Source organism: Sardina pilchardus, chromosome 8, assembly GCF_963854185.1.
Source record: "Sardina pilchardus chromosome 8, fSarPil1.1, whole genome shotgun sequence".
NCBI lineage: Eukaryota > Metazoa > Chordata > Actinopteri > Clupeiformes > Clupeidae > Sardina > Sardina pilchardus.
The window spans coordinates 3,496,917-3,524,416 of record NC_085001.1 but is presented as its reverse complement, the minus strand read 5'-3'; the positions used below and the strand labels follow the sequence as shown (position 1 = coordinate 3,524,416).

Below are 27,500 nucleotides of genomic sequence, written 5' to 3'. Positions count from 1 at the left end.
TGAAAGCTGTCATATTCTATGTGGAGTCAGTGGATGATACCACAGGTCAGCTACAGGAGAGGATCTGCTCTGGAGCGGCTTTCACACACAGAGGATCACATCAATTTCCTCCTGGTATCATTATTAAATGTTTACAAAAAATATCACTGTGTCATTCATTTTATAACCCACACTTCGTTTTCCAAATCTTAAAATCTTAAAAAAAATGTTCAGAATGTATACCCTTTGATAATACTGTATGAAAATAGTGCCCATGCATCTCTAGTAGGTCACAGTGTGGCTACAAGGGTCATGTTCCTGCAAATAACAAGGTGTTATGGACACGCATTGGCAATGCCCTCCTCTGTGTCATGAGTTTGAAATGAGTCATTTGAACCAATTGTTTTGGTATAAAGACCCACATAGTGTTGCTTTAACTGATCTGCAGTCATATTAAGCCTGCTTTGGAGCATGATGGTGTTTGCTGGTGCTGATGGCTGAGGCTAAGCTCAGTTACCTCAAGCACATGGTCATGGCACCAACAGTAGCGAGCATCAGCCAGAGCCTTTGGGCAGCTGCCGAGGAGATGTTCTAAAGAGCCTCTTCCAGAGCAAAGAAGGCAGGAAGGTGTCTCACTCTTCCTCTTCCCCCAGACACAGAGGTTTGCTGGGCCTGGCAGGGCATCAGACAGCTTGCAGGATATGGACCCGGTGGAAATCTGCCTGCAAGATGTTGGCCCAGGTGATCCTGCGCTGCAGTGTAGCCTACTCCTCCACCTGGTCCAGGCTCCCTGCTGCTGGAGTCCCACCGCCCTGCTCACTCGCTCTTCCTCTACGCCTGCTCGGCCTCTTCCTGGAGGAGGTGGCGTCTCTCCTTGCCGTGGGTCGGCCTCTTCCTGGAGGAGGTGGCGTCTCTCCTTGCCGTGGGTCGGCCTCTTCCTGGAGGAGGTGGCGTCTCTCCTTGCCGTGGGTCGGCCTCTTCCTGGAGGAGGTGGCGTCTCTCCTTGCCGTGGGTCGGCCTCTTCCTGGAGGAGGTGGCGTCTCTCCTTGCCGTGGGTCTGCCTCTTCCTGGAGGAGGTGGCGTCTCTCCTTGCCGTGGGTCTGCCTCTTCCTGGAGGAGGTGGTGTCTCTCCTTGCCGTGGGTCGGCCTCTTCCTGGAGGAGGTGGCGTCTCTCCTTGCCGTGGGTCTGCCTCTTCCTGGAGGAGGTGGCGTCTCTCCTTGCCGTGGGTCTGGCTGACCAGGTTTTTTGGATGTAGCCCAAGCCACCGGTCACCATGGTGACCACCAGTGCCTTTTGCCTCATAAACGTCAATAAACTTCATATTCATTAAGGCATACATTGATAGAAATGAGAGAAAATGCTTGTGACTTTTGCTGACCCTATTTTCCATCTGCTCCATTGAGATTGTTATGATATAGACCCAAAAAGTATTTTATTGATTTCACCATGGCACACATGACGTACGATAAATCCCACCACATAATGTATTGTTAATGTCGCCAAAAGAGTTTCTCCCTTCTTGATGATGGGCTTCAATCAGAATGACTGTAGGCCTAGTTCCCATTTGTGTGCGTGTGCGTGTGTGTGTGTGTGTGTGTCCTTATTCATATAAGTCATATGGCTGTCTCCTTCAGTTGCATGTCATTGTATTATCAATATTGCTGTGCAGACTTTGAGATCACGTGAATTGTTTCAAACTAAAATATTTCCACTAGATGGGGCCTGATGGGCCTACTGTAGGCTACAATCTGATATCCATCAGCCTTAACACATGCTGCACTGCATTTGTTTACCCATGCACTTTCTTAGCTCTGAAATGGTAGCTTTATCTTATTGGTTAATGTGTCCTGATATGCAATAGAATAGGCTATTTTTTTAATAAGCTATTTAGACAAAAAAATGTAGACCAGTCTGCCTGCAAATGTTTTTCGTATTTCCTTATCCATGTGAAACACAAATGCAGACAGCCAGACAGCCTATATTCTACAGCCGATGTTATTATTAATGTAGGTAACAGTCCATGCAGCTTGTGTTATTCTTCTTCATGGTTAATAATAATGAAAATGGTGGCTCGAACTTTGACCCCACTGCATGTAAGCAACAAGGAAGCGTTTAAGAGGAAACGAAAGTGAAAGAAATATCGCTCAATACTCGTGTAGTAGGTAACAGCTAACGAAAATGGCTGAAGCGATTTCAAGTAACCCCGATCTTTTAATGTGTCCTATATGTTTGGATCTACTGAAGGATCCAGTGACTCTTCACTGTGGACATAATTACTGCACGGGCTGCATTAAGGGCTGCTGGGATCAGGAAGATCAGAAGGGAGTCTACAGCTGCCCCCAGTGCAGACAGACCTTCAGTCCAAGACCCGTTTTAAACAGAAATAACGTTGTTGCAGAACTTGTGGAACAAATAAGAAAGACAAGAATAGAAGCTCCTGCTCTGATCGCTGCTGGACCTGGAGATGTGGAGTGTGATGTCTGTATTGGGAGAAAACTCAAAGCCGTGAAGTCCTGTCTGGATTGTCTGGTGTCGTACTGTGAAACCCACTTCAAAGTTCACAATGATGCAAATCCAAGGAAACACTCAGTGGTTGATGCCATAGGTCAGCTACAGGAGAGGATATGTTCCCGTCATAATAAGGTGCTTGAAATATTTTGTCGTACCGATCAGAGTTGTATCTGCTATCTATAGACCTCTGAAGTTCGCCTACAAAAAAGCTACCATCTTTGCCCATATAAGGAGTTACGGTATCTGACGATTTTTCCTATGGGAAATTAACATGAGGATTTGGAATTATCACACCTGTTAAACTCTCGCGGGGATGACAAAATCGGAAATTCAGGTGTTTTCCTGAACACACTTTTGTCCTCTGCCTTCGAGAGGATACTGTGGTCTCCGGTGCGCGAAGGCGGCAGACTTTGAATTTTGCTTCCCCAGAGCTAACTTGCTATGCAACTTGCCATTCAGTTAGTTAGCCAGTTAGCTCTGGGGTAGCAAAAATCAAAGTCTGCCGCCTTCGCGCACCGGAGATCACAGTATGCACAAGAAGGCAGAGGACAAAAGTGTGTTCAGGAAAACGTCTGCATTTAAGACTTTATCGTCCCCGCGAGAGTTTGACAGGTGCGATAATTCAAAATCCCCATGTTATTTTCCCATAGGAAAAATCGCCAGATACCGAATTTCAAAGATGGCAGCTTTTTTGTAGGCGAACTTCAGAGGTCTATAGGGAGGGAAAGTAATCTCATCGCCACCTGGTGGTTGCGTTCCTAGAGGCTAGCGGGAGAGGATGGGATTTTCTTTTAGAAAAAATATATCTCGGCCCACGATCGGAAGTTAGTTAAATGCCTTCAATATGCTATCCATGTAGGTCAGCTCTATTGCTTCTAGTGGTCATACTTTATTTTTTAGGATCAGTTTAATTGTTTTGAGTTTGTTTGTAACATGGTGATAACGAACTACAGTAGCTAGCTACAGTAGCATTTGACGTCACCAGTTTGGGCGCTCCATCTCCAACTGATCAAAACGGCAATTTGCTTAACTTGCTTATCATATTTTTGTAATAACAGAGAGCGATGTAAACCGCGTGGTAATTACCTTTATGTTGGGATAACTTGTGTTGTGCTCCTACTCACACAAGAGCTGGCAGTAAGTGTGATTGTCTACTAACTAACCAACTAGCTAACAGGCTAATAAACAAACCATGCTAGGTGAGTAACGTCGTCGAAGGGTGTCACGTCACTTGAAGTTGTAGTCCATTTATGAAATGAAACGAGCAATTACGTTTTTTTTAAATAAGGCGAAATAGAGTCTGATATTTTCACAGTTAGTAGATTATTACAGTATGCCGACTGAAAAATATTTTTGGTGGATAAGATCGCTGGTATAGCTGCGTAGTATTTTTTTGAAAAGTCGGTCTATGGGACTTAACATTGGAGCTGCTCTTCGATAGGAACGCAACCACTTGGGGCGCTGGTTTTCACTTTCCCTCCCTATGCACGATGGACAAACATAAAGGCCATGACGTAGTCACAGCTGCTGCAGAAAGGACTGACAAACAGGTGAGTAGGCGTCTTGTGCACTTGTCGCTATGTCTGATTAAAAACACATTGGTTTTAATACATGGAGCCTTATTACTTCTCAACATATAGTCACATTATGACTTGCATGCCCCCTTTGACAGAATAAGGATATCAGGTGGTTCAGTTTTGTATGTAAGTCAGCCTGTGCAAAATAGGCCTACAATCCTTTAGCCTACAGGTTTTGATTATAGTGTTATGTTTATTGTCACTGCCATGTGTTCATAGGATTTCTTTAGCAGGTAGCTATTGTCTATTCCTCATGAAATTGTTTTGTTATTTGCAATAAATATTTTGTTGAATTAAGGGAAGTTATGGCAAAGTATATGTCTGCACTTTTATCAACAGGAACAGTTGGGACAGACCCAGAAGAGATTCCAGCAGCACATTCAGGAAAGAGAGAAGGAGCTGAAGGATCTGAGGAAGGCTGTGGTGACTCTTAAGGTGAGTACTGAGAAAACTATAAAAAAAATATTGTTCAAAACAGCACCAAACCTCGTTGGTAGCTTACTCAGGGTCTCTACACATAAAACAAGTTTTATTACGGAAGAGTGTTAAGAATAGGCTGCTAACTGTCCCCCTGCCAGCTCCTCAAACCTCAGCACGAATAATAGACATGACAATGACAAACATGACAGTAGCCTACAACAAGTCCTTGCGGTACTGGGTTGGAGAAGCTGGTAGGGGGCAGTGAAAGCATTTCATTGAATTGAATTGAAAGCATAAATGAATGAATGAATGAATGAATTAAAGCATAAAGAACACACATGAAGGAATGAGTAAATTAAAGCATAAAGCACACATGAAGGAATGAATTAAAGCATAAAGCACACATTGTCCATATGAAAAAGAAATAGAAAAATCTTATACTGCCAGCAATGTGTTAATACAAAACTTGTATGATTTACTCTTGAAAGTGGCCCCTTTCTTGTTTTCCTCATACAATGTCATACACAGATTTACTAAGGATCTTATAATGGTTTCACTGTCATATAAAAATCTATCAGGACTCAGTTAAAACATGGTAAAATTGTGTATGATTTGTCTATTTATTTTCCATATGGGTTGGAATCTTGTCCCATATAAGACCATTATAAGATCCTCAGTAAATCTGTGTAACCTGAAACATATAAAACTTTGTAAACGGTAAGGACTATATATGACATGTATGGGGAAAACGATAAAGGGGCCACTTTCAAGAGTAAATCATACAAGTTTTGTACATAAAACACAATGCTGGCGGTATACGTTTTTTCTATTTCTTTTTCATATGGGTGGATTCATAAATGTAGTGCAGCTTGAAAAGCTATTCTATATTTGACAGAGGACAGAAGCATGTCAATAAAGTAGTAATCAGGTTTAAGTGTGTAATATAAATACTGAATGCAGGGGGGTGGGAAGGGTTAACATTAGTAGCATACAGTTCTAATTCCACCCTCAGGACAGATTGTTGTGAGTCCAGTGAGTAACTAACTACATGTATGCCTCTGCTGCAACAAAGAACCACTGCCATCATGAAACACTATCAGCTTCACCTCCCTCTGTGTGTCTCCTGCCCTCCTCTTTGTGTGTCTCCTAACAGAGCTCTGCACAGACAGCAGTGGGGGACAGTGAGAGGGTCTTCACTGAGATGATCCGCTCCATTGAGAGAAGGCGCTCTGAGGTGACAGAGCTGATCAGAGCTCAGGAGAAGGCTGAGGTGAGTCGGGCTGAAGGACTCCTGAAGAGACTGGAGCAGGAGATTGCTGAGCTGAAGAGGAGAGATGCTGAACTGGAGCAGCTTTCACACACAGAGGATCACATCCATTTCCTCAAGGTACATTTGATCTGCACTTCTGAAACTGAATATAGATTTAAATGATAGAGTATACATAAAGTATTGAGTTGGTATTTGTGACATATGTTCAAATGAATGGTGTGTAATAAATAATGTGTGTGTGCTGTATGATGTGTGCGATGTGTTAAAAAAATAGATTGTATTGCTAAAATGCATTGTACGTTGTGTATCTAACATGAATGACTGCATCATTACACACACACTCTAAATCAACACTACTTCACACAGTAAACCAGCTGATTTAACCCACGGATTGAATTGAGCCTTTTGAGGAAATACTGTAGCCCTGACTGAATATGCAGGTGGCCTGTCTCACCTTCTGTGTGTTTCTCTGCAGAATGTTGTGTCTGTCACTGGTGCTCCTTGCAATACAGTTTCAGCCTGCATGGCCTTCAGCAAAAGTTTCTCTTTTGAGGCTGTGAAGGAATCTGTCTCCCTAATGAAGGCGCAGCTCAATGAGATCTTCAAGCAAGAAGAAGCCAAGATATCTACAGCAGGTTGGACAGTCATCTTGAATGGACACAAGCCTGAACTATTTTTACAAGGCACTGTTATTTACCTCCGCCAAGGAGGTATATGTTTTGTTTAAATTGTTATGGACTCATTTTGATTGTTTTTTCTGGGTCTCTCAACAGTGGCACATATCCAGATCATCCAGTCTTTACAATGTGAGTTACTGTATGGCACGTCATTAAGTTACATGTCCTTTTACAGCTTAAATAAAACTTCCTTTCAGAGATAACAGACCTGTTACAGATGCTAACAAACATCTCCCAGATGTGTTTATGTTGGCTCGTTCTGTAGATCCTGGGTGAATGAGTGTCTCTGTGTTGGTTCCCAGATACTGACCCTGAACTCCCAGTCAGAAGAACAAGCAGTAATGAGACACTACCACCATACAGTAAGTCTTTATTGACTGATTCTAACAGCGTAAAAGTCTAGCAAAAAATGCCCTAGAGTTAAGAAATGAAGGCAGTTTATATTCAGCTTTAACAAGCCATAACTTATTTAACTGAATATACTTCAAACCAGTAGATTACACCCATTATTTCTACAGTAGTCTTTTGGTAATGAATTGATTGAGGTGGGTTACTTACAATAAGGGCCTGAAGGTCCTCTAAACATGCCCTTACCCTCCTACTGAAGATGAAGGAATCTTGAATGATTTCTATATTTACTTTAACATTTAAATACAATAGTTGGGGACTTATATAGAAGGATAATAATGAAATGAAATATATGAAAATGAGAATAATGAAAAGTGTAACAATGAAAATATTGAAATAATGAAATGCATTTAAAGTGCAGCCTCCAGAGTAGTTCTGTCCTGCACTCTGAGAAACTAATAAATAATTGATTGAAGCATGCACCTGTACCTGTGCATAGTGATATTCTGTGGGTAGCCATGTTGGTCATGACTAACAGTGTGAGATGATTCATTAATTAATTAGACAAAGTGACTCATAATGCTAACTTTACTTAACTAAATTCAATGTATGATATCCCAACTTATTTGACCCATTTTGGTTCCATTACATTAAAATGAATGATCATTTAGCTGGCGCTGTTTAGAGACTCAGTGAACTAACTACAGGAACTACTGCAGCAACTTGGGGTTAGGTGCCCTGCTCAGAGGCACAATGATGGCAGCCCCTGGGATCAAACTCACAACCTTTAGGTGTTCCATTTGGAAGCTCCTGAACCACTAGACCAGCAGCCCCCACATCTGAAGGTGTTCTGAACCCGCTCTCCCCATCCTGATGAAGATCAGTGATGCTTGAATGAGTGCATCTCCATCTTCACTTTGGTTCCAGTTTGGTTAGTTATAATGCATTTCTTCTTTCTCAGTGTCTGATGTCCAGGCTGTTTCTACTGAGCCAGTAACCAGAGAGGAGTTCTTAAAGTGTAAGTTGGTCTGGTCTACAAACACTGAGACAAACATGTACACATATACAGTCATTCATTCAAGTATTTGTGGAAACACACACACACCCGCACACACACACACACACACACACACACACACACACACACACACACACACACACACACAAACATAACCACACACACACACACACACACACACACACACACACACACACACACACACACACCCACGCACACACGCGCACACACACACACACACACACACACACACATGGCTATTCACACTTTTGAAGTTTTGAGTACAGACACTAGAATCTCAACAATACAGTAAATCACATTTGTACCATACACACACATATATGAACAACACTCACACACACTGAACCATAATGTTCAATACAAGCACTGAAGCACACTATATTTACACTTGGATACAGTCATTCATGCAAAAATGTTCATAATTTCCCTCACACACACACACACACACACACACACACACACACACACACACACACACACACACACACACACACACACACACACACACACACACACACACACACACACACTCGCACACACACATACAAATACCAAATCTAACTTTGTCCACCCTTCTGCCTCATCAGACTCCTGTCACTTCACACTGGATCCAAACACAGCACAGATAAACCTCCATCTGTCTGAGGGGAACAGGAGGGTGGAGTGCAGAGCTGAGCTCCAGTCATATCCTGATCATCCAGAGAGATTTGATTATTGGCAGCAGGTGCTGTGTAGAGAGGGTGTGTCTGGACGCTGCTACTGGGAGGTGGAGTGGAGTGGGCAGGGGGTTGATATAGCCGTCTCATATAAAAGCATCAGCAGGAAAGGAGGGGGTGTTGAGTGTGTGTTTGGATTTAATGATCAGTCCTGGAGGCTGCAGCGCTACGGCTCCAGCTCCTCTTTCTGGCACAATAAAAAACGGACTAAACTCCCTCTAGTGGCCAGCTCCAGAATAGGAGTGTATGTGGATCACAGGGCAGGAACTCTGGCCTTCTACAATGTCTCTGACACAATGACCCTCCTGCACAGAGTCCAGACCACATTCACTCACACACTCTACCCTGGGTTTGGAATAAATACTGGATCATCAGTGAAGCTGTTATAACACACACCATATAGAGCAGGACAGAAATATAAAGACCCCACATACAGATAGATGCTGTTATCACACACACACACACACACACACACACACACACACACACACACACACACACACACACACACACACACACACACACACACACACACACACACACACACACACACACACACCTCATCAGCTGCCTGATATTCTGTGTTCTTGGGGAAATGTGTTGATGAGCCCAGTGTTTCACCCCCTCTGATCCTCTCCCACAATCCATTTCCTCTCCCTCCTGCTCCCCCTAACCCTCCTTCCCCTCCCCCAGCTGTTCAGGCCTTTAGTCTCTCTGTGATTGGACATGTGTCTCATGGAAGGTTGAGAGTGAAGTTCATTAAGTTGAGTAGAAGTAAATATTATTCATGAGGTTGTAGTCAAGAGATTACAAGTATATCTGATGTAAGATAAGCCGACTCAATCTCTGTCTAAATGTATCAGAAAATATGGTGGGTGTTAAATTGACCCTTTTTTAAAATAAAACAAAATATCACTAATGTTGACATGAGTCATGTAATCAATTCAGTAATACACGTTTGTTTATCGATCATTTTATAGTTGTTTGTTATGAATAAATTACAGAGGATCAGACATCAGTACAGGTTATGTGAGAGTGTGTGTGTCTGAAACCCTGCCTGAAACTCGATTCAAAAGGCTCCTCATTCAGGCACAGTAATGAAGACACAACTCCCTCTAGTGGCCAGATCCAGAACAGAGGGCAGGAACTTTGGCCTTCTACAGCATCACGGACACAATGACCCTCCTGCACAGACTCCAGACCACATTCACTCACACACTCTACCCTGGGTATTGGATAGCTCCTAGATCAGCAGTGGAGTTATTGTGACCTTGGATTTACCTTTGGAACAGATCATCAGCTAAATATGGGAGATCTACAGAAGCAACACGGCACAATCAACAGATTAGTTCAGGTTTATCCAGCTCTGTCTGATGGTGTAGTGCAGTGGATTATCCAGCTCTGTCTGATGGTGTAGTTCAGTGGATTATCCAGCTCTGTCTGATGGTGTAGTGCAGTGGATTATCCAGCTCTGTCTGATGGTGTAGGTCAGTGTCTTATCCAGCTCTGTCTGATGGTGTTTTCTAACTCAGTTTGAGAGGAGGAGTCTATTAGGTTGATTGACAGCTGTTTAACTCACCCTACTGCTGTTTTGTTTTCATTTAAACTGGCCTCACTATTACTGTTTTAGTGATAATTAGTAACTAATATTGTCTCACATCAACTCCATGGTATTCTACTGTGTCTGTATGTGTGTGTGAGACTAAATACACCCTTTCCAAACTCTAAGTGGTTAAGGATCAACACATAACAACAAGCTGAAATGTGAGGTCACCCATTTATGGTAGATAATACAGCATTCATGACACATGTGGTATTAAAAAACAAACAAACAAACAAAAAATTAAAACAAACGAATAAACAAACAAACCCAAATCACGCAGGCAGACTGTTCAGCAGTCCATCTCTGGTCCAGTTTCAAACAACACTTTTGAGATTACACACACACCATACAGGGCCATACAGGTTTCATACAGGAGTTACAGTATGTACAGTGACCAAACTGTCCCAACCTCTGTGTGTGTGTGTGTGTGTGTGTGTGTGTGTGTGTGTGTGTGTGTGTGTGTGTGCACGCGCGTGTGTAGGAGGATATCTGTGTAAATACTTGGTGTAGGTGAAGTGTAGGTACACTTCTCACTCACGTGAGGTCATACAGTTCTGAAGAACAAAAGCTGATGAATTTACAGGTGTGTGTGTGTGTGTGAGAGAGAGAGAGAGAGAGAGAGAGAGAGAGAGAGAGAGAGAGAGAGAAGAGAGGCCTCTGTGCCCATAATGGGTAAGATGATTCAGTATGTGTGTGTTTTTGCAACCATCACCACAATGTGTGTGTGTGTGTGTGTGTGTGTGTGTGTGTGTGTGTGTGTGTGTGTGAGAGAGAAATGTACACAGGAGTCTCTGGGGCTGTATGCTGGTGTGCACATCAACTGGGCATGCTCATGTTCGCAAACACACAGACACACAGACACACACACACACACACACACACACACACACACACACACACACACACACACACACACACACACACACACAGACACACACAGACACACAGACACACACACACACACACACACACACACACACACACACACATACACACACACACACACCAGATTACCCAGCGAGAGAGACACACAGCACTGCTCCATGTCCAGGAGCTGGGAAAGGCCAGCTGGGATGCCTCAGCGTCGGGTCCAGAGTCTCAGTGTCCTCTTGTCTTTGCAGAACAAAGGCAGCACCTCTCACCAGAACACAAGGCCCGATGGGCCACCCACCGCAGAGTGGATCCTGCACACCACTGCTGTTACTGCTGATGGAGACTGATCCTGCACACCACTGCTGTTACTGCTGATGGAGACTGATCCTGCACACCACTGCTGTTACTGCTGATGGAGACTGATCCTGCACACCACTGCTGTTACTGCTGATGGAGACTGATCCTGCACATCACTGCTGTTACTGCTGATGGAGACTGACACGTCATGCTCAATAGCACCCTCTTCTGGCAGCTACTCAAATGACATGAGGTTGGCAGGGGCCTGAGGGCAAGAAGCACATCAAGACCAGTAGCTCAGTACATTTCTACAGGTATGAAGCACATCAAGACCAGTAGCTCAGTTCATTTCTACAGGTATGAAGGACATCAAGACCAGTAGCTCAGTGCATTTCTACAGGTATGCTGTACTTTCACACTTTGTGCAGATATTTGCAGTTTTACACTTTTACATGTTGTGCAAATATTCGTACAGTGTGTAATTGTGTGTGTGTGTGTGTGTGTGTGTGTGTGTGTGTGTGTGTGTGTGTGTGTGTGTGTGTGTGTGTGTGTGTGTGTGTGTGTGTGTGTTTGGAGTATGTGTTACCTGACGACGGCTGCTCCAACAGGCCTCCTCGGGTCCTTGTGCCAGATGATGGCAGAGAACCGTGACCTGGTTTGGAATTTGTAAACATTTCCTGTAGAACATTTGCACCATCAGCTGGGGCAGTGCCATCCCTTTAACCACCATCTCTTTACACACCATCCCTTTAACCACCATCCCTTTAACCACCATCTCTTTAACCACCATCTCTTTACACACCATCCCTTTAACCACCATCTCTTTAAACACCATCTCTTTAACCACCATTCCTTTACCATCCCTTTACCCACCATCCCTTACCCACCATCCCTTTAACCACCATCTCTTTACACACCATCCCTTTAACCACCATCCCTTTAACCACCATCTCTTTACACACCATCCCTTTAACCACCATCCCTTTAACCACCATCTCTTTACACACCATCCCTTTAACCACCATCCCTTTAACCACCATCTCTTTACCCACCATCTCTTTACACACCATCCCTTTAACCACCATCCCTTTAACCACCATCTCTTTACACACCATCCCTTTAACCACCATCCCTTTACCCACCATCCCTTTACCCACCATCCCTTTAACCACCATCCCTTTACCCACCATCCCTTTACCCACCATCCCTTTAACTACCATCCCTTTACCCACCATCCCTTTAACTACCATCCCTTTACACACCATCTCCTTTACCACCATCCCTTTACCCACCATCTCTTTACACACTATACCTTTAACTACCATCCCTTTAACCACCATGTCTTTACACACTATCCCTTTAACTACCATCCCTTTAACCACCATCTCTTTACCCACCATCCCTTTAACCACCATCTCTTTACACATCATCATCCCTTTAACCACCACTTTAATGCCTCTGTTTAGTCAACTTTAGCATGTGTACTGTATGTATATTAATGTCCACAACTGTATATATCCTATGGGCAACTGTCCAGGTTCGTGTGGGGTTTGTGTTTGCTCAGGACCATTTGAACCGACTCTTGGAGTCTGAAGAGGAAATGGAAACCTTAAATACAAAAACAAATCTGTGAGTCTGGAAGGACCAGTTTGATGACACACCCTTCTAGCCCATGAAAACACACTGCCACACACTGAGCTTGTTAACTAACACATTTACAGTAATTTCTTGTGTATAAGCCGCAGGACAGTGTTTTAAGTTAAAAGAAACAAAACCATATTGATACCATATTAACTGCCCCTGTGTATTAACCTCTTAGCTAAATAAAGGTTGCATAATCAATGTAGTTGGGAAATTAAGGTATACAGGATATAAATAGTTGGAAAAAGTGCTGGCAGGTTGTCATGGTAACAGCCACCAGCCAGGCCAAGAATAACAGGTTATATGAAAACTCCTACAGTTACAGTAAACACTCAGATGAACCTGGAAAGACCAGTTTGATGGCATGCTTCAAGCCCATGGAAAGCTCAGCCATCTCAAGCATTCTAAAACATTTGGATCACATACAGAATGATCATATTGTGTTCCAGTCTCTTTAGTCCCTATATGCCATTACATGGCTTTTGGGACAGTGGTGCACCACCCACTACAAGATCTTTGGGCCACTCTATAAATATGAATATACTGTTTACTATATTCATGTTCACATGGGGTTTGTGTTCGCTCAGTAGACCATTTGAACTGATTCTTGAAGACTGCAGAGGAAATGAAAACCTGAAATACAAAAACATCTGTTCCACGGCATGCACGCCATCTGTACCCATACACGCCATCTGTACCCATACACGCCACAAAAAAACAATATCACTCACAAAGAAATGACATATACTGTACAGTGCATACCTTTATCTTTTTGTCATCTCATAGTCAGAGACTCACTGTTATCTATTGCTGTTTCATACACACACACACACACTGAGAGACACAGTGTATATTCTCAGATATAGTTGCAGTCCCTCCTCCTTATCCATGTGGCAGCCACTCCTTCTGATGATAATACAGGAAACCAAAAGTGCCCTTTCACACTGCTGTCTCTTGCTGTGTGTGGTCAGGACAAGACATGGCGGACGCTTCAGCCAAAAGACAGGAGTCCTTCACTTGTTCAGTTTGTCTGGATCTACTGAAGAATCCAGTCTCCATTCCATGTGGACACACGTATTGTTTGGGCTGCATTGAAGGCTGCTGGGATCAGGAGGATGGTAAAGGCATCTACAGCTGCCCCCAGTGCAGACGGACATTTAGGCCGAGACCTGCTGTCAGTAAAAACACTCTGATTGCTGAGATGGTGGAGGACTTCAGGAAGACTGGACTCCAGGCTGCTGCTGCTGCTCAGTCTTCTGCCGGACGCATACAGGTGGAGTGTGACGTCTGCACTGGGAGAAAACTCAAAGCCGTCAAATCCTGTCTGGATTGTCTGTTGTCTTACTGTGAAAGTCACTTCAAAGTTCACAATGATGTGAATCCAGGAAGAAATCATTCAGTGGTTGATGCTACAGGCCAGCTACAGGAGAGGATCTGCCCCCGTCATCAGAAGGTGTTTGAAATATTTTGTCGTACTGATCAGAGGTTTATCTGCTACCTGTGCACGATGGACGAACATATAGGCCATGAGACAGTCACCGCTGCAGCAGAACGGACCGCCAAACAGGTGAGTACTGGATTCGTGTCTTCATTTTATTAGAAAGGTCCGATATACATGTAATGTGTTTGTGTAATGACGAGCATTTTACCTCTTAAAGTCTACTGATTTTGTTTTTCTACTGACTCTGTCATTTGAGAAGACACAAACCAGGAAATCATTGCAAGTGCAAAGGGCAAAATGTGTAAAATCTGTCAAACATTAACATGGCATCATCAATATGAATATGATACCGCACAAAAGGTCCAATGCTTTTTACAGTCCCTCAGTCAGTTTAACTTTTGACAGTTTGATGTTTAACATCAGTTGTTCAACTGGAGTAAGTTCATGTTCTGTAAGTTCATAACAATATTATCAAATGTTGCAATTGTAGCGGATGGAGTAGTAGCAGCAAATTGTCAAGCATGATTTGTTTTCATACATCTAGTTGATATCATTGCTTTGACAAATGAACAGGAAGCATTGTTATGTTTGTTTTAATATCAACAGAAGCAGTTGGGGCAGACCCAGAGGAGATTCCAGCAGAGGATCCAGGAGAGAGAGAAGGAGCTGCAGGAGCTGAGGAAGGCTGTGGAGAATCTCAAGGTGAGTACTGAGCAAACTAGCGGGCTATCATCAACGAGTGCCTCTGATGCCGTCTCTACAGCACACAAAGAACCACTGACACCATGAAACACTTTCAGCTTCACCTCCCTCTGTGTGTCTCCTGCCCTCCTCTTTGTGTGTCTCCTAACAGATCTCTGCACAGACAGCAGTGGAGGACAGTGAGAGGGTCTTCACTGAGATGATCCGCTCCATTGAGAGAAGGCGCTCTGAGGTGACAGAGCTGATCAGAGGTCAGGAGAAGGCTGAGGTGAGTCGGGCTGAAGGACTCCTGAAGAGACTGGAGCAGGAGATTGCTGAGCTGAAGAGGAGAGATGCTGAACTGGAGCAGCTTTCACACACAGAGGATCACATCCATTTCCTCAAGGTAGATTTGATCTGCACTTCTGAAACTGCATAAAGATTTAAATTATAGAGTTTATATAAAGTATTGAGTTGGTATTTGTGAGATACTGTATGTTCAAATGAATGGTGTGTAATAAAATGTGTGTGTGCTGTATGATGTGTGTGATTTGTAAAAAAAAATTAGATTGTATTGCTTTAAATGCATTGCACGTTGTGTATCTAACATGAATGACTGCATCATGACACACACACTCTAAATCAACACTACTTTATTACACACAGTAAACCAGCTGATTTAACCCACGGATGCATCTGAGCCTTTTGAGGAAATACTGTAGCCCTGACTGGATATGCAGGTGGCCTGTCTCACCTTCTGTGTGTTTCTCTCTGCAGAATGTTGTGTCAGTCACTGGTGCTCCTTGCAATACAGTTTCAGCCAGCATGACCTTCAGCAAAAGTTTCTCTTTTGAGGCTGTGAAGGAATCTGTCTCCCTAATGAAGGCGCAGCTTAATGACATCGTCGAGCAGGAAGAAGCCAAGATATCTACAGCAGGTTGGACAGTCATCTTGAATGGACGCAAACCTGAGCTATTTTTACAAGGCACTGTTATTTACCTCCGCCAAGGAGGTATATGTTTTGTTTAAATTGTTATGGACTCATTTTGATTGTTTTTCTGGGTCTCTCAACAGTGGCACATATCCAGATCATCCAGTCTTTACAATGTGAGTTACTGTTGGAGCCATATTGTAGTTTATTTGAGTTTGCCTTTTTTGTAATTTGAGTTTTGGTTGCTGCGATTATTGTTTCATATTTAGATATTTATATTTAGACTGGAGACTCTTATCTAATGTCACCTTGATGATGCGGGGCGTGACCCCTCCCCTTGACGTGCCTTAGTGGCGCGAAATATGGTGTTAATTAGTGGACAGTCAAGGTGCTCAGCAGGTGAGAGCGAGTGAAAGGCAATAGTTTTCGACCGCATAACTGTGACCTGTTTGATCGCATAGATTTGCATTATACTCAGCGTTTATTTTGTTGTTCAAGTCATTCCTTTGAAAGTCAACCGGACTGTTTAATAAATTACCTTTGGACATAACTTTACCGTGCGTGCTTTACCTGGAATGCGTGTCGGACTACACACTTGCTCACCTCGTGGCTATTCAAGGCAAACTTTGTTTGAAATGGCCGCTACAATTGTCGAAAACTAACCAAAGATCGACGCAACAACGAAGGACTACAAAGTGGATTACTTCTTTCTTTGTGGATTATATCATGGACTGAAAGTTTGCTGTTTGCTGTTTGCTGCCGAAGTTGGACACGGTCGGCTTGAAGGAAACGTCGGGTCGTGAGTAGATGAATGAGTAGATGAATGGACATCTTGTAAACAACATTCATGGACAATGTTAATGTATTAACGCATTGATAGCATTGACGGACAAACAGAAAAACTTTATTGAACTTTGTTTGATAGACGGACTACAAACAGTTTAAACTTAAGATGACTGATGCAGAGGCCCAGAGTGCTGCGGAAGCAGAGAAACTTTTTAATTCACTCTCGGCAACGCGAAGAGGTAAATTGGGAGTGTGCACACGAAAGACTAACGAGATTAAAGCCCTGCTTGTTGAAAATGGAGATGTTGCTCAGGTGGAACAGCTAACGAAAGACTTGTTGGCATGTATGGAGGACTTTAAAGCAGTGCATACAAAAGTGCAAGATCTTCTTGAGGATGAAGGAAAAGAAGTTGATGATGCTTATTGGTTTGAACCACGAATGGCGAACTTTAACTATTTTCTGAGAGATGTTGAAAGCTGGAAAACGAAACAGCACAATCTACAAGCTACTGTTGGACCAAAGGATAGCATATCCATTGTCGGCTCCTCTTCCTCGTCTGTTAAGCTAGCCGCAGCTGAAAAGGCTGCATTGGAGGCACGTTCCAAAGTAGTACCAGCGCTGCATGCTTTAAAGCTGGAGGAGGCAGCTTTAAAATTGAAAAGGGAGCATTTAGAGCTAAAGGCACAGTTAGATGCTGCTGACGCTAGATTGAAGATTCTGAGTGAAGATCCTGAACAGCCTGGCGATGCAATGAACAGTTATTATGATAGAAATCGGCCTCGTACTGTTGATTACACTCTTGCTGAAACATCTGCAGTTGAATACGTTCCTGTTGCCACAGTGCCCAAAACACCATTACAGAGAACTGTTAAGCATATAAGAACAGGTGAGCGGGCAACAGCTACATCTAGCCCTCACACTACTTCCAGTGGTGGAATTGCTGAAAATGACTTCAGTGTTTCCATGCTACAGACTCAAAAGGAGATCACGGAACTCCTGTTAAGACAACAAAATCTTTCTTTATTGCCTCAAAGGGAAGTGCCAGTATTTAATGGAGATCCATTATCGTATCAATCATTTGTACATGCATTCAAGTATTTGATTGAAGACAAGACAAACAGTTTCCAGGATAGGCTTTATTTCTTGGAGCAGTTTACATCAGGAAAACCCAAAGACCTGGTGCGTAGCTGCATGCATATGGATCCTCGTAGAGGCTACACTGAAGCAAAAGGATTGATTGAGCAACATTTCGGTGATGAAATGAAAATTGCTAATGCTTATCTTGAAAAGGCTCTCAACTGGTCATCTGTAAAACCTGATGATGGAACCGCACTACATGCATATGCCTTGTATCTGAGGGAATGTTATAATGCTATGCAAGACTTGGAGTACCTTGATGAATTGAATGTTGCTTCAAACTTGAAACTGCTGGTGTCTAAAATTCCATACAAACTTCGCGAAAGATGGCGAACTCTCGTGTATGACTGTGCCCAGAAGAACACGCGCATTAAATTCAGACACCTGGTAGAATTCCTAGAAACCCAGTCTTCCATATTGTTACATCCGGTATTCGGAGATATTAGAGATCCCTATCCAGTTAAAGGCGTAGCATTGACATCTAGAGCGTCAAGCTCAAAGCCTCTCAAAGAGAGTTTTGTAACTTCTGTGACCTCACTTGAAGAACTACGACCCAGACAACCATCTACATCACTCCAGCAGAGTAACACCAACGCTGGGGTCTTGCCTGTATGTAGTTTTTGTGAGAATGCACATTCTGTCACGGACTGTAAAAGGTTTGCCTCCAAGACTCAGGATCAGAAAGTTGATCATCTGAAGAAGAATGGTCACTGCTTTGGTTGCCTTAAAAAAGGTCACATGAGCAAGGACTGTAATAAAAGAATGGAATGCCAAATTTGCAAAAGGAAACATCCTACAGTGCTGCACATTGGCAGTATCGACCCCAAGCCGCAGACCTCACAATCCACCATCTCAAAGGAAGCCTCTGTCGAGAGTGCTCTGATTTCAGCTTATCATGCAACAGGGGCCAGTAATGACTGTGCCATGGCTATCGTTCCGGTTCAGGTTAAAGCTGCAAAAGGAAGTAAAATCATCCAAACCTACGCCTTCCTTGATCCAGGCAGCTCTGTAACGTTCTGCACTGAAAACCTCATGACCCAGCTGAACTGCAGAGGGCGCAAGACTGAGATCATCTTGAAGACCATGGGACAAGAAAGACCTGTGAAATGCTGCGAGCTCACAGGATTGGAGGTTGGTAGCATAGATGGTAATGCACACATTGAACTACCAAAAGTTTACACACAAACAGCCATCCCAGTCTCAAAAGGTAATTTGCTGACTCAACAAGACCTGAGAAAATGGCCATATTTGCGTGAAATCAAACTACAAGAAATTGATGCTGAAGTGGAGTTGTTGATTGGAATCAATGTTCCAAAGGCAATGGAACCTTGGAAGATAATCCGAAGCCAAGGAAATGGACCGTATGCAGTTAAAACTCTGTTTGGATGGGTGGTCAATGGTCCACTCAATAGTACTGCTACGGAAAAGACCGGAACAAAGATTGTGACAACCAATCGCATCTCACTGGAGAACCCCAAAGAACTGCTAGTTAAACGGTACAATCATGATTTCCCTGAAAAGGAAAAACAAGAGATTGATCCACTTGGTATTCTCTCTCCCTTTACCCTCAAAGCCAAACAGATCCTGCAGAAACTCTGTCAGGCCAAGTATGGATGGGACATCATTCCTGATGAAAAGACTGGACCCTGGAAAGGATGGCTCACAGAATTTGACCAGATAAGCAGATTTGAGATGGACAGGTGTATGAAGCCTGAGAACTTTGTCAACCTCTGCTCTGCTTGTTGCTTGAAGCTGAGCAAACACTTTAGGAGTTTGACTCGGTCAGACTCGCAACATGGCCTGTTGATACGCACGCTACATAAACTGATAAACCTGAACATACCATTGCGTGCCCACACATCACTACATACATGTGCATTCATGGACTTTTCACATCTGCACCACATCTGCATTCATTGTTTGCACAATACATGGACTTTGCCACTTTTGCACTACACTTACATTGGACTACTTTTTTGAATTTTTTGAACTCTTTTGACCACCTAAAGGACTATGCAAAAAACTAAATTGTAAAAAAAAACAAAAAAAACAAATGTGAACTTATTGATTGTTGACTAATGTACATTATTGAAGGAACATTAGAATGTTTATAGTACTGACTAGTATGACTCCCCTTTGAATTTTATTTTGTTACTGGTAATAGTCTTGCGGTAGCCTAGACAATTAGGGGCCAGTGTGTTGGAGCCATATTGTAGTTTATTTGAGTTTGCCTTTTTTGTAATTTGAGTTTTGGTTGCTGCGATTATTGTTTCATATTTAGATATTTATATTTAGACTGGAGACTCTTATCTAATGTCACCTTGATGATGCGGGGCGTGACCCCTCCCCTTGACGTGCCTTAGTGGCGCGAAATATGGTGTTAATTAGTGGACAGTCAAGGTGCTCAGCAGGTGAGAGCGAGTGAAAGGCAATAGTTTTCGACCGCATAACTGTGACCTGTTTGATCGCATAGATTTGCATTATACTCAGCGTTTATTTTGTTGTTCAAGTCATTCCTTTGAAAGTCAACCGGACTGTTTAATAAATTACCTTTGGACATAACTTTACCGTGCGTGCTTTACCTGGAATGCGTGTCGGACTACACACTTGCTCACCTCGTGGCTATTCAAGGCAAACTTTGTTTGAAATGGCCGCTACAGTTACTGTATGGCATGTCATTAAGTTACATGTCCTTTTACAATTGAAATAAAACTTCCTTTCAGAGATAACAGACCTGTTACAGATGCTAACAAACATCTCCCAGATGTGTTTATGTTGGCTCGTTCTGTAGATCCTGGGTGAATGAGTGTCTCTGTGTTGGTTTCCAGATACTGATCCTGAACTCCCAGTCAGAAGAACAAGCAGTAATGAGGTGCTACCACCATTCAGTAAGTCTTTATTGACTGATTCTAACAGTGTAAAAGTCTAGCAAAAAATGCCCTAGAGTTAAGAAATGAAGGCCGTTTATATTCAGCTTTAACAAACCGTAACTTATATTTAACTGAATATACTTCAAACCAGTAGATTACACCCATTATTTCTGCAGTAGTCTTTTGGTAATGAATTGATTGAGGTGGGCTACTTACAGTAAGGGCCTGAAGGTCCTCTAAACATTCCCTTACCCTCCTACTGAAGATGAAGAAATCTTGAATGATTTCTATATTTACTTTAACATTTAAATACAATAGTTGGGGACTTATAGAGGGATAATAATGAAATGAAATATATGAAAATGAGAATGATAAAAAGTGTAACAATGAAAATATTGAAATAATGAAATGCATTTAAAGTGCAGCCTCCAGAGTAGTTCTGTCCTGCACTCTGAGAAACGAATAAATAATTGATTGAGGCGTGCACCTGTACCTGTGCATAGTGATATTCTGTGGGTAGCCATGTTGGTCATGACTAACAGTGTGAGATGATTCATTAATTTGACAAAGTGACTCATAAATCCTTACTCGTGTTTTTTGTACCCAGAGGGTTTTAGTAATTCAATGTGTGATATCCCAACTTATTTGATTCAAATGATTCCATTACATTAAAAATGAATCATCATTTAGCTGTTTAGACACTCAGAGTGAACTGACTACTGCAGCAACTTGGGGTTAGGTGCCCTGCTCAGAGGCACAGTCGTGGCAGCCCCTGGGATCAAACTCACAACCTTTAGGTGTTCCATTTGGAAGCTCCTGAACCACTAGACCAGCAGCCCCCACATCTGAAGGTGTTCTGAACCTGCTCTCCCCATCCTGATGAAGATCAGTGATGCTTGAATGAGTGCATCTCCATCTTCACTTTGGTTCAAGTTTGGTTAGTTATAATGCATTTCTTCTTTCTCAGTGTCTGATGTCCAGGCTGTTTTTACTGAGCCAGTAACCAAAGAGGAGTTCTTAAAATGTAAGTTGGTCTGGTCTATAAACAGTGAGACAAACATGTACACTCAGCACCACTCATTCAAGTATTTGTGGAACACACACACACACACACACACACACACACACACACACACACACACACACACACACACACACACACACACACACACACACACACACACACACACAAACACACACACTGAAACACAAACACACCTTTAATCTTTTGAGTACCAGCAGTGAAAAACACTCACATGTACATACAGCTATTCATGCAAAAATACACACACACACACACACACACACACACACACACACACACACTCACACTCACACTCACAAACATAACCACACACTAATTCACAAACACACACACACACACACACACACACACTGTACATAAACACTCTCAAACATAACCACACACACACACACACACACACACACACACACACACACACACACACACACACACACACACACACACACTGAAACACAAACACATCTTTAATCTTTTGAGTACCAGCAGTGAAAAACACTCACATGTACATACAGCTATTCATGCACACACACACACACACACACACACCCTAATGAAAATGCAAATCTAACTTTGTCCACCCTTCTCCCTCATCAGACTCCTGTCACTTCACACTGGATCCAAACACAGCACAGATAAACCTCCATCTGTCTGAGGGGAACAGGAGGGTGGAGTACAGAGCTGAGCTCCAGTCATATCCTGATCATCCAGAGAGATTTGATTTTTGGCCTCAGGTGCTGTGTAGAGAGGGTGTGTCTGGACGCTGCTACTGGGAGTTGGAGTGCAGTGGGCAGGAGGTTGAAATAGCCGTCTCATATAAAAGCATCAGCAGGAAAGGAGGGGGTAATGAGTGTGTGTTTGGAGGTAATGATCAGTCCTGGAGTCTGCAGCGCTACGGCTCCGGCTCCAGCTGCTCTTTCATGCACAATAATAAACCGACTAGGCTCCCTCTAGTGGCCAGCTCCAGAATAGGAGTGTATGTGGATCACGGGGCAGGAACTCTGGCCTTCTACAGCATCTCTGACACAATGACCCTCCTGCACAGAGTCCAAACCACATTCACTCACACACTCTACCCTGGGTTTTGGATATATACTGGATCATCAGTGAAGCTGTTATAACACAAACTGTATACAGCAGGACAGAAATGTAAAGACCCCAGATGCAGATAGATGCTGTTATCACATACACACACACACACACACACACACACACACACACACACACACACACACATATAAAAAACACCCCGTATCATCAGCACACATATAAGCCACCCCTCACATGTTAAGATCTGGCAGCTTCCTCTTAGCTGCCTGAGACTCTGTTCTTGGGGAAAACAAAAGTCCAAAACCACTCCCTCATCTCTGGAGCCCAGCAGTTATTGCACCTCTGCTGGAACACACATCAGCGCACCACACATACACTATTGGGTGGGAAATGTGTTGATGAGCCCAGTGTTTCACCCCCTCTGATCCTCTCCCACAATCCATTTCCTCTCCCTCCTGCTCCCCCTAACCCTCCTTCCCCTCCCCCAGCTGTTCAGGCCTTTAGGCCCTCTCTGATTGGACACATGTCTGATGGAAGGTTGAAAGTGAAGTTTATTTACTTGAGTAGAAGTAAATATTATTTATGAGGTTGAAGTGAAGAGATATAAAAAATATATATCTGATGTAAGAAAAGCTGACTCAATCTCTGTCTAAATGTATCAGATACTATGGTGGATGTTAAATTTACTCTTTTTAAAATCAAAACCACCCATGATCACTTCTGTTGATGTGAGTCTTGTAATCAGTTCAATAATACATGTTTGTTCATCAAGCAGTTTATAGTTGTTTGTTATGATATGAAAGACGTGAATTAAAAGCACAAAACTTGTTGTCATTGGCAGCGGCCATTATATACGTTGCAGCGGTGATTATATAGATTTAACAGACCTCCGAACGTTGGGAAGGCCCATTCATGTGAATGGAGCTTTCTGCAGCACTCTGAAGAGCCGTGTAATAAGAATACATAACAGAGGGTCTGGGGGTCAGACATCAGTACATGATGTGGGAGATTGTGTGTGTCTGAAACCATAAACATCAGATTAAATAAATCATAAAACAAGTGGAGCCATAGTCCAGCTCTCTCCTTTCTCTCCTCACCTACACACACACACACACACACACACACACACACACACACACATTCTCTGTTATCTCATGTTACTGTAATGGTTGTGTAAATGAGGTGTGATTCAGTACCTTGTTGGTCTCCAGCCATTATTATCATCTACCCTCCTGACCTTTGACCTTTGTTTAGTCTGTTATGGTGAAAGAAGTGACAGCACAGAGGACAACATGTAAAATAGCTGTACGTATATAACATTCAGCATGGTAGTATGACGTATAGCTATAGCTCATGCTACACACATCAGCACACACATGAACCACTGGGGGAGAAATGCCTACACACATCAGCACACACACATGAACTACTGGGGGAGAAATGCCTTGATGAGCCCAGTGTGGTCCATCCTGTGTACTTTGCCCAGCATGTCATGGAATCCCATCACCACTAGGTGGCAGCACACGGTCCTGTTGACAGCAGCACTTCAGACCTCCATAAGACTGGCTGGCATTGGTACGTAGAGACAGTACAGGGCAAGTGACTGCAGTAGATGGAGGACGCACAGCTCTGGCCCTCAGTACTGCACACTCATGTGTCTGCTATTAGTGCTGCTGTTCAATCATCAGCTATTCTGGAACACTAGTGTGTTTCATCTTGTATTGAGAGCACAGCACATCAGCAAATGTCTACTAATGTTGCTAATGTTGAAGTCCCACTTGCCAGTGCACTTACCGTAGATACAAATGGGACATGGTTTGATGTACAATGTGTGAAAAGTTGGCCATCTGAGGCATGCTGAAACAGGGCTTTACTAGAACACACAAGTGCTGTTCTCAAATCTCCACACCCTCACATAAGCTGTGTCTGAGTCTATGCTGTCTATGCTGTTCTGTATGATCATTAAATCTCACCTTGACTGGGGTGGTTCTCAGAGGCCTTCCCCATTCCAATTATACAGTCGTGTTAGTGTTTCTCACATCTCAGTCTCTTCCTGGTCTCAGGTGAGGCTCTAGCATACACCTTTCAGTGTTGTAAACCAAGAAACCAAGAAGTGCAAAGTTCAAAATGTTGTATAATCTATCAAACATTGACATGGCAGCATCAACCTGAATGCGGCACAAAAGTTTGTCCAACATTATTTACAGGTTCTGACCCAGCTTGACTTGCGTTTAATGCTTGATACCAGTTCTCCAACTGAAATGAGTTCATGTAATTTCTATTCATATTCTGCATGTTCATCAATAAATGATTATGGACTATTCGTAATTGTTATTTTGATAAATAAATGGAGCATAGCAGTAGTTCAGTCAGGCTACAGTCATGCCCTGCAGCCCAGCTAACTGATCCGCTGATTTGTCGCTCATATACACTATATTGCCAAAAGTATTGGGTCACTGGCCTTGACTCACATATGAACTTGTTAGGCTACTACTTGTTAGGCTGTCCCTGTTCTTCTTTGGTGGCATAGCTGATCTACAAAGCACAAAAGGGGCAACATATACATGCACAGACTCTATTGTATAACTGCACATGATCACAGTGTATTGAGCACTTCAGTTCATGTCCTACAAATCAATCCCATCCAACCGCCTTTCCCGGTCTCTCAATAAGACACACAGGCATCTGATTGGCTAATCCCTCATTCCCACCCCATCCTACCTGTCCTCCTCCTGAGAGTTCTGATGAAGCAAAACAGAAACTAAATTCAACTCTTGCTCTGCTGCTGCTTCTCAGAGTGTGTGCTTGTTTGTGAGAAAAAATGGCTGACGCGACCTCCATGAAGAAGATCTGCTCTCGTCATAAGAAGAAGCTTGAAATATTTTGCCGCAATGACCAGATTTTTATCTGCTCTCAGTGCAAGATGGACGAACATAAAGGTCATGACACAGTCTCGGCTGCCGAGGAAAGGAGAAACAAACAGGCGAGTACTGAAGCCACACCTGTGTTTTACAACCCCAATTCTGAAAATGTTGGGACGCTGTGTAAAAAGTTGCTTAAAAAAAGAATGTATGACTAAAGGGGGGTCCAAACCAAAGATTCTCGATGAGACGAGTTGCAACATTCAAAAAACCCTAAACCTGTGACTAAACATGTTGAATGCTTTGCGACGGCTTGCAACAATGTGCAGCATTTATTTCACACTGTTGCAACTCCTTCTGCAATGGTTTCGTCTCGTCGTGGATCTTTTGTGTGAATTGGGCCTGATCATGTCAAACCTGTGTATATTTGAGAATAGATCGAAGACAGCATGACAATTGTTGAAGGAGAGAAATGTTATTATTATTATTATTATTATTATTATCATTATATCATATTATTATTTGTATTTGATGCCAGCAGCATGACTCAAAAGATTTGGGACAGGGGCATTTATAGCACTGTGTTGCTCCAATTCTTCATCTTACAACATTCTGGATCGGACCTGAAGGGACCAGTTACTAGTTTTGAGAATTAATTTTATGCCCAATATAGGATTTCAGCTGCTCAACAGTCTGCGGCCTCCTAATTGTGCTTTTCATTCAATATTGCACCCAATTTCACAGATCTGAACTGCTTACAGGCCATTCAGTACCAAGCTGTTTTCAGAAGTTTTCTTGGGTGTAGACTTTAAGCTGCAGGAAGCAACGGACAGTCTGGGCTACAAGCACAGGATTTCTACTGTTCCTTCACAATTATTGTGTTGAACACACACAGTGGTGCCATGTAAGGACCCTGTTCATGTTGTACAGCTCTTGTCATGACATTTTGAGTCTGTTAGAAGGCACAACGTTTAGAACATGCATAGCACAGCTCATAGGCACTTTGGCTGCTGTAGTTGGTTATCTCGCATCAGAAAGCACCAGTTTTTCCCCCATTTTCCCTGTACAAGGACTCTAATGGAGATGTGACTACACATCGAAAAATTAGTCAGTGATGTTTTTTGTGGGGGGTGCTGTGGCGCAGCAGGCTACAGTGCTTGTACCAGGTACCTGTGCCCAGGTTCAAATCTGGCCTGTGGTCATGTCCATATCCCACCCCATCTCTCTTTCCCACTTGTTTTTTTTTTTTTTTTAAAGAGATGTTTTTGCACCTTGAAGTAAATCAAATTAAATGAAGAAGACATCTGAGCAGCAGCAGTGTCCCTCTCCTTCTCTCTACATGATCTGCCTGGTTGCACTGGATTGTCGCTAAAGCGCGGAGAACCTTCCTTTGTCATCTGCCCTGTGCAGTACACTTAAACTAAGTACCGGTAGGCCGTTTGAGACACAGCCATACACTTGTCTTAAGTGTGTGTGCAATTGTATCAACAGGGGGAGCTGAAGGAGACCCAGAGGAGATTCCAGCAGAGAATCCAGCAAAGTGAGAAGGAGATGCAGGAGCTGAGGAAAGCCGTGGAGGAGAGGACCAACGTGAGTGATAGTCAGAGGATACTTTCAACAGTTTCAGGGCCACAATACCTGCTCGTGCTCTATAAACCCCCTTGTGTAGTATTAATAGTTCAAAGTTACACAAAAATAGTGAACTCTGAGTTGAGAAATGCTGTAGAGCTGTAACTATTGAGCCGTAA

At 43.0% G+C, this 27,500-nt stretch overlaps 3 protein-coding genes across 5 annotated transcripts in view; all 3 read left to right on the top strand.

Annotated features, from left to right (window-relative positions):
• LOC134088421 (tripartite motif-containing protein 16-like) overlaps positions 1-9,062 on the top strand; it is a 17,828-nt gene extending 8,766 nt beyond the window's left edge. The window contains exons 1-9 of one of the 2 annotated variants that reach the window (XM_062542381.1): positions 2,105-2,672; positions 3,977-4,041; positions 4,408-4,503; positions 5,642-5,875; positions 6,234-6,393; positions 6,532-6,564; positions 6,738-6,797; positions 7,745-7,801; positions 8,410-9,062. In XM_062542381.1, the coding sequence (XP_062398365.1) occupies positions 2,159-2,672; positions 3,977-4,041; positions 4,408-4,503; positions 5,642-5,875; positions 6,234-6,393; positions 6,532-6,564; positions 6,738-6,797; positions 7,745-7,801; positions 8,410-8,927 (1,737 nt within the window). In that variant the 5' untranslated portion in view covers positions 2,105-2,158 and the 3' untranslated portion in view covers positions 8,928-9,062. Of the gene's footprint in view, positions 1-2,104; positions 2,673-3,976; positions 4,042-4,407; positions 4,504-5,641; positions 5,876-6,233; positions 6,394-6,531; positions 6,565-6,737; positions 6,798-7,744; positions 7,802-8,409 lie in introns of those variants that run through there. The other variant, XM_062542377.1, reaches the window with a different exon arrangement.
• A 2,817-nt stretch (positions 9,063-11,879) lies between these two features.
• Positions 11,880-23,668, top strand: LOC134088419 (tripartite motif-containing protein 16-like). Of its 2 annotated transcripts, XM_062542375.1 has the most exons (10): positions 11,880-11,966; positions 12,876-12,940; positions 13,924-14,519; positions 15,000-15,095; positions 15,247-15,480; positions 15,852-16,011; positions 16,149-16,181; positions 20,758-20,817; positions 21,767-21,823; positions 22,439-23,668. In XM_062542375.1, exons 3-10 carry the CDS (start codon positions 13,932-13,934, stop codon positions 22,960-22,962), a joined length of 1,752 nt encoding a protein of 583 aa, XP_062398359.1. In that variant the 5' UTR covers positions 11,880-11,966; positions 12,876-12,940; positions 13,924-13,931; the 3' UTR covers positions 22,963-23,668. The 2 variants fall into 2 exon arrangements, with proteins under 2 accessions (XP_062398359.1, XP_062398360.1); XM_062542376.1 differs by lacking the exon at positions 11,880-11,966 and having other exon boundaries at positions 12,825-12,940.
• A 3,448-nt stretch (positions 23,669-27,116) lies between these two features.
• The window catches only part of LOC134089376 (uncharacterized), a 6,966-nt gene continuing 6,582 nt past the window's right edge, over positions 27,117-27,500 (top strand). Inside the window, exon 1 of the mRNA XM_062543818.1 lies at positions 27,117-27,342. Coding sequence (XP_062399802.1) covers positions 27,304-27,342 — 39 coding nt within the window. The 5' untranslated portion in view covers positions 27,117-27,303. The remainder of the gene's footprint in view (positions 27,343-27,500) is intronic.

Bases quoted from the DNA above. Each gene is read 5' to 3' on its own strand.
- LOC134088419 (XM_062542375.1), top strand. From the start codon at position 13,932: ATGGCGGACGCTTCAGCCAAAAGACAGGAGTCCTTCACTTGTTCAGTT. The intron at 16,012-16,148 runs GTTGGACAGTCA...GTCTCTCAACAG, and splicing joins AGCCAAGATATCTACAGCAG to TGGCACATATCCAGATCATC. The intron at 16,182-20,757 runs GTGAGTTACTGT...GTTGGTTTCCAG, and splicing joins GATCATCCAGTCTTTACAAT to ATACTGATCCTGAACTCCCA.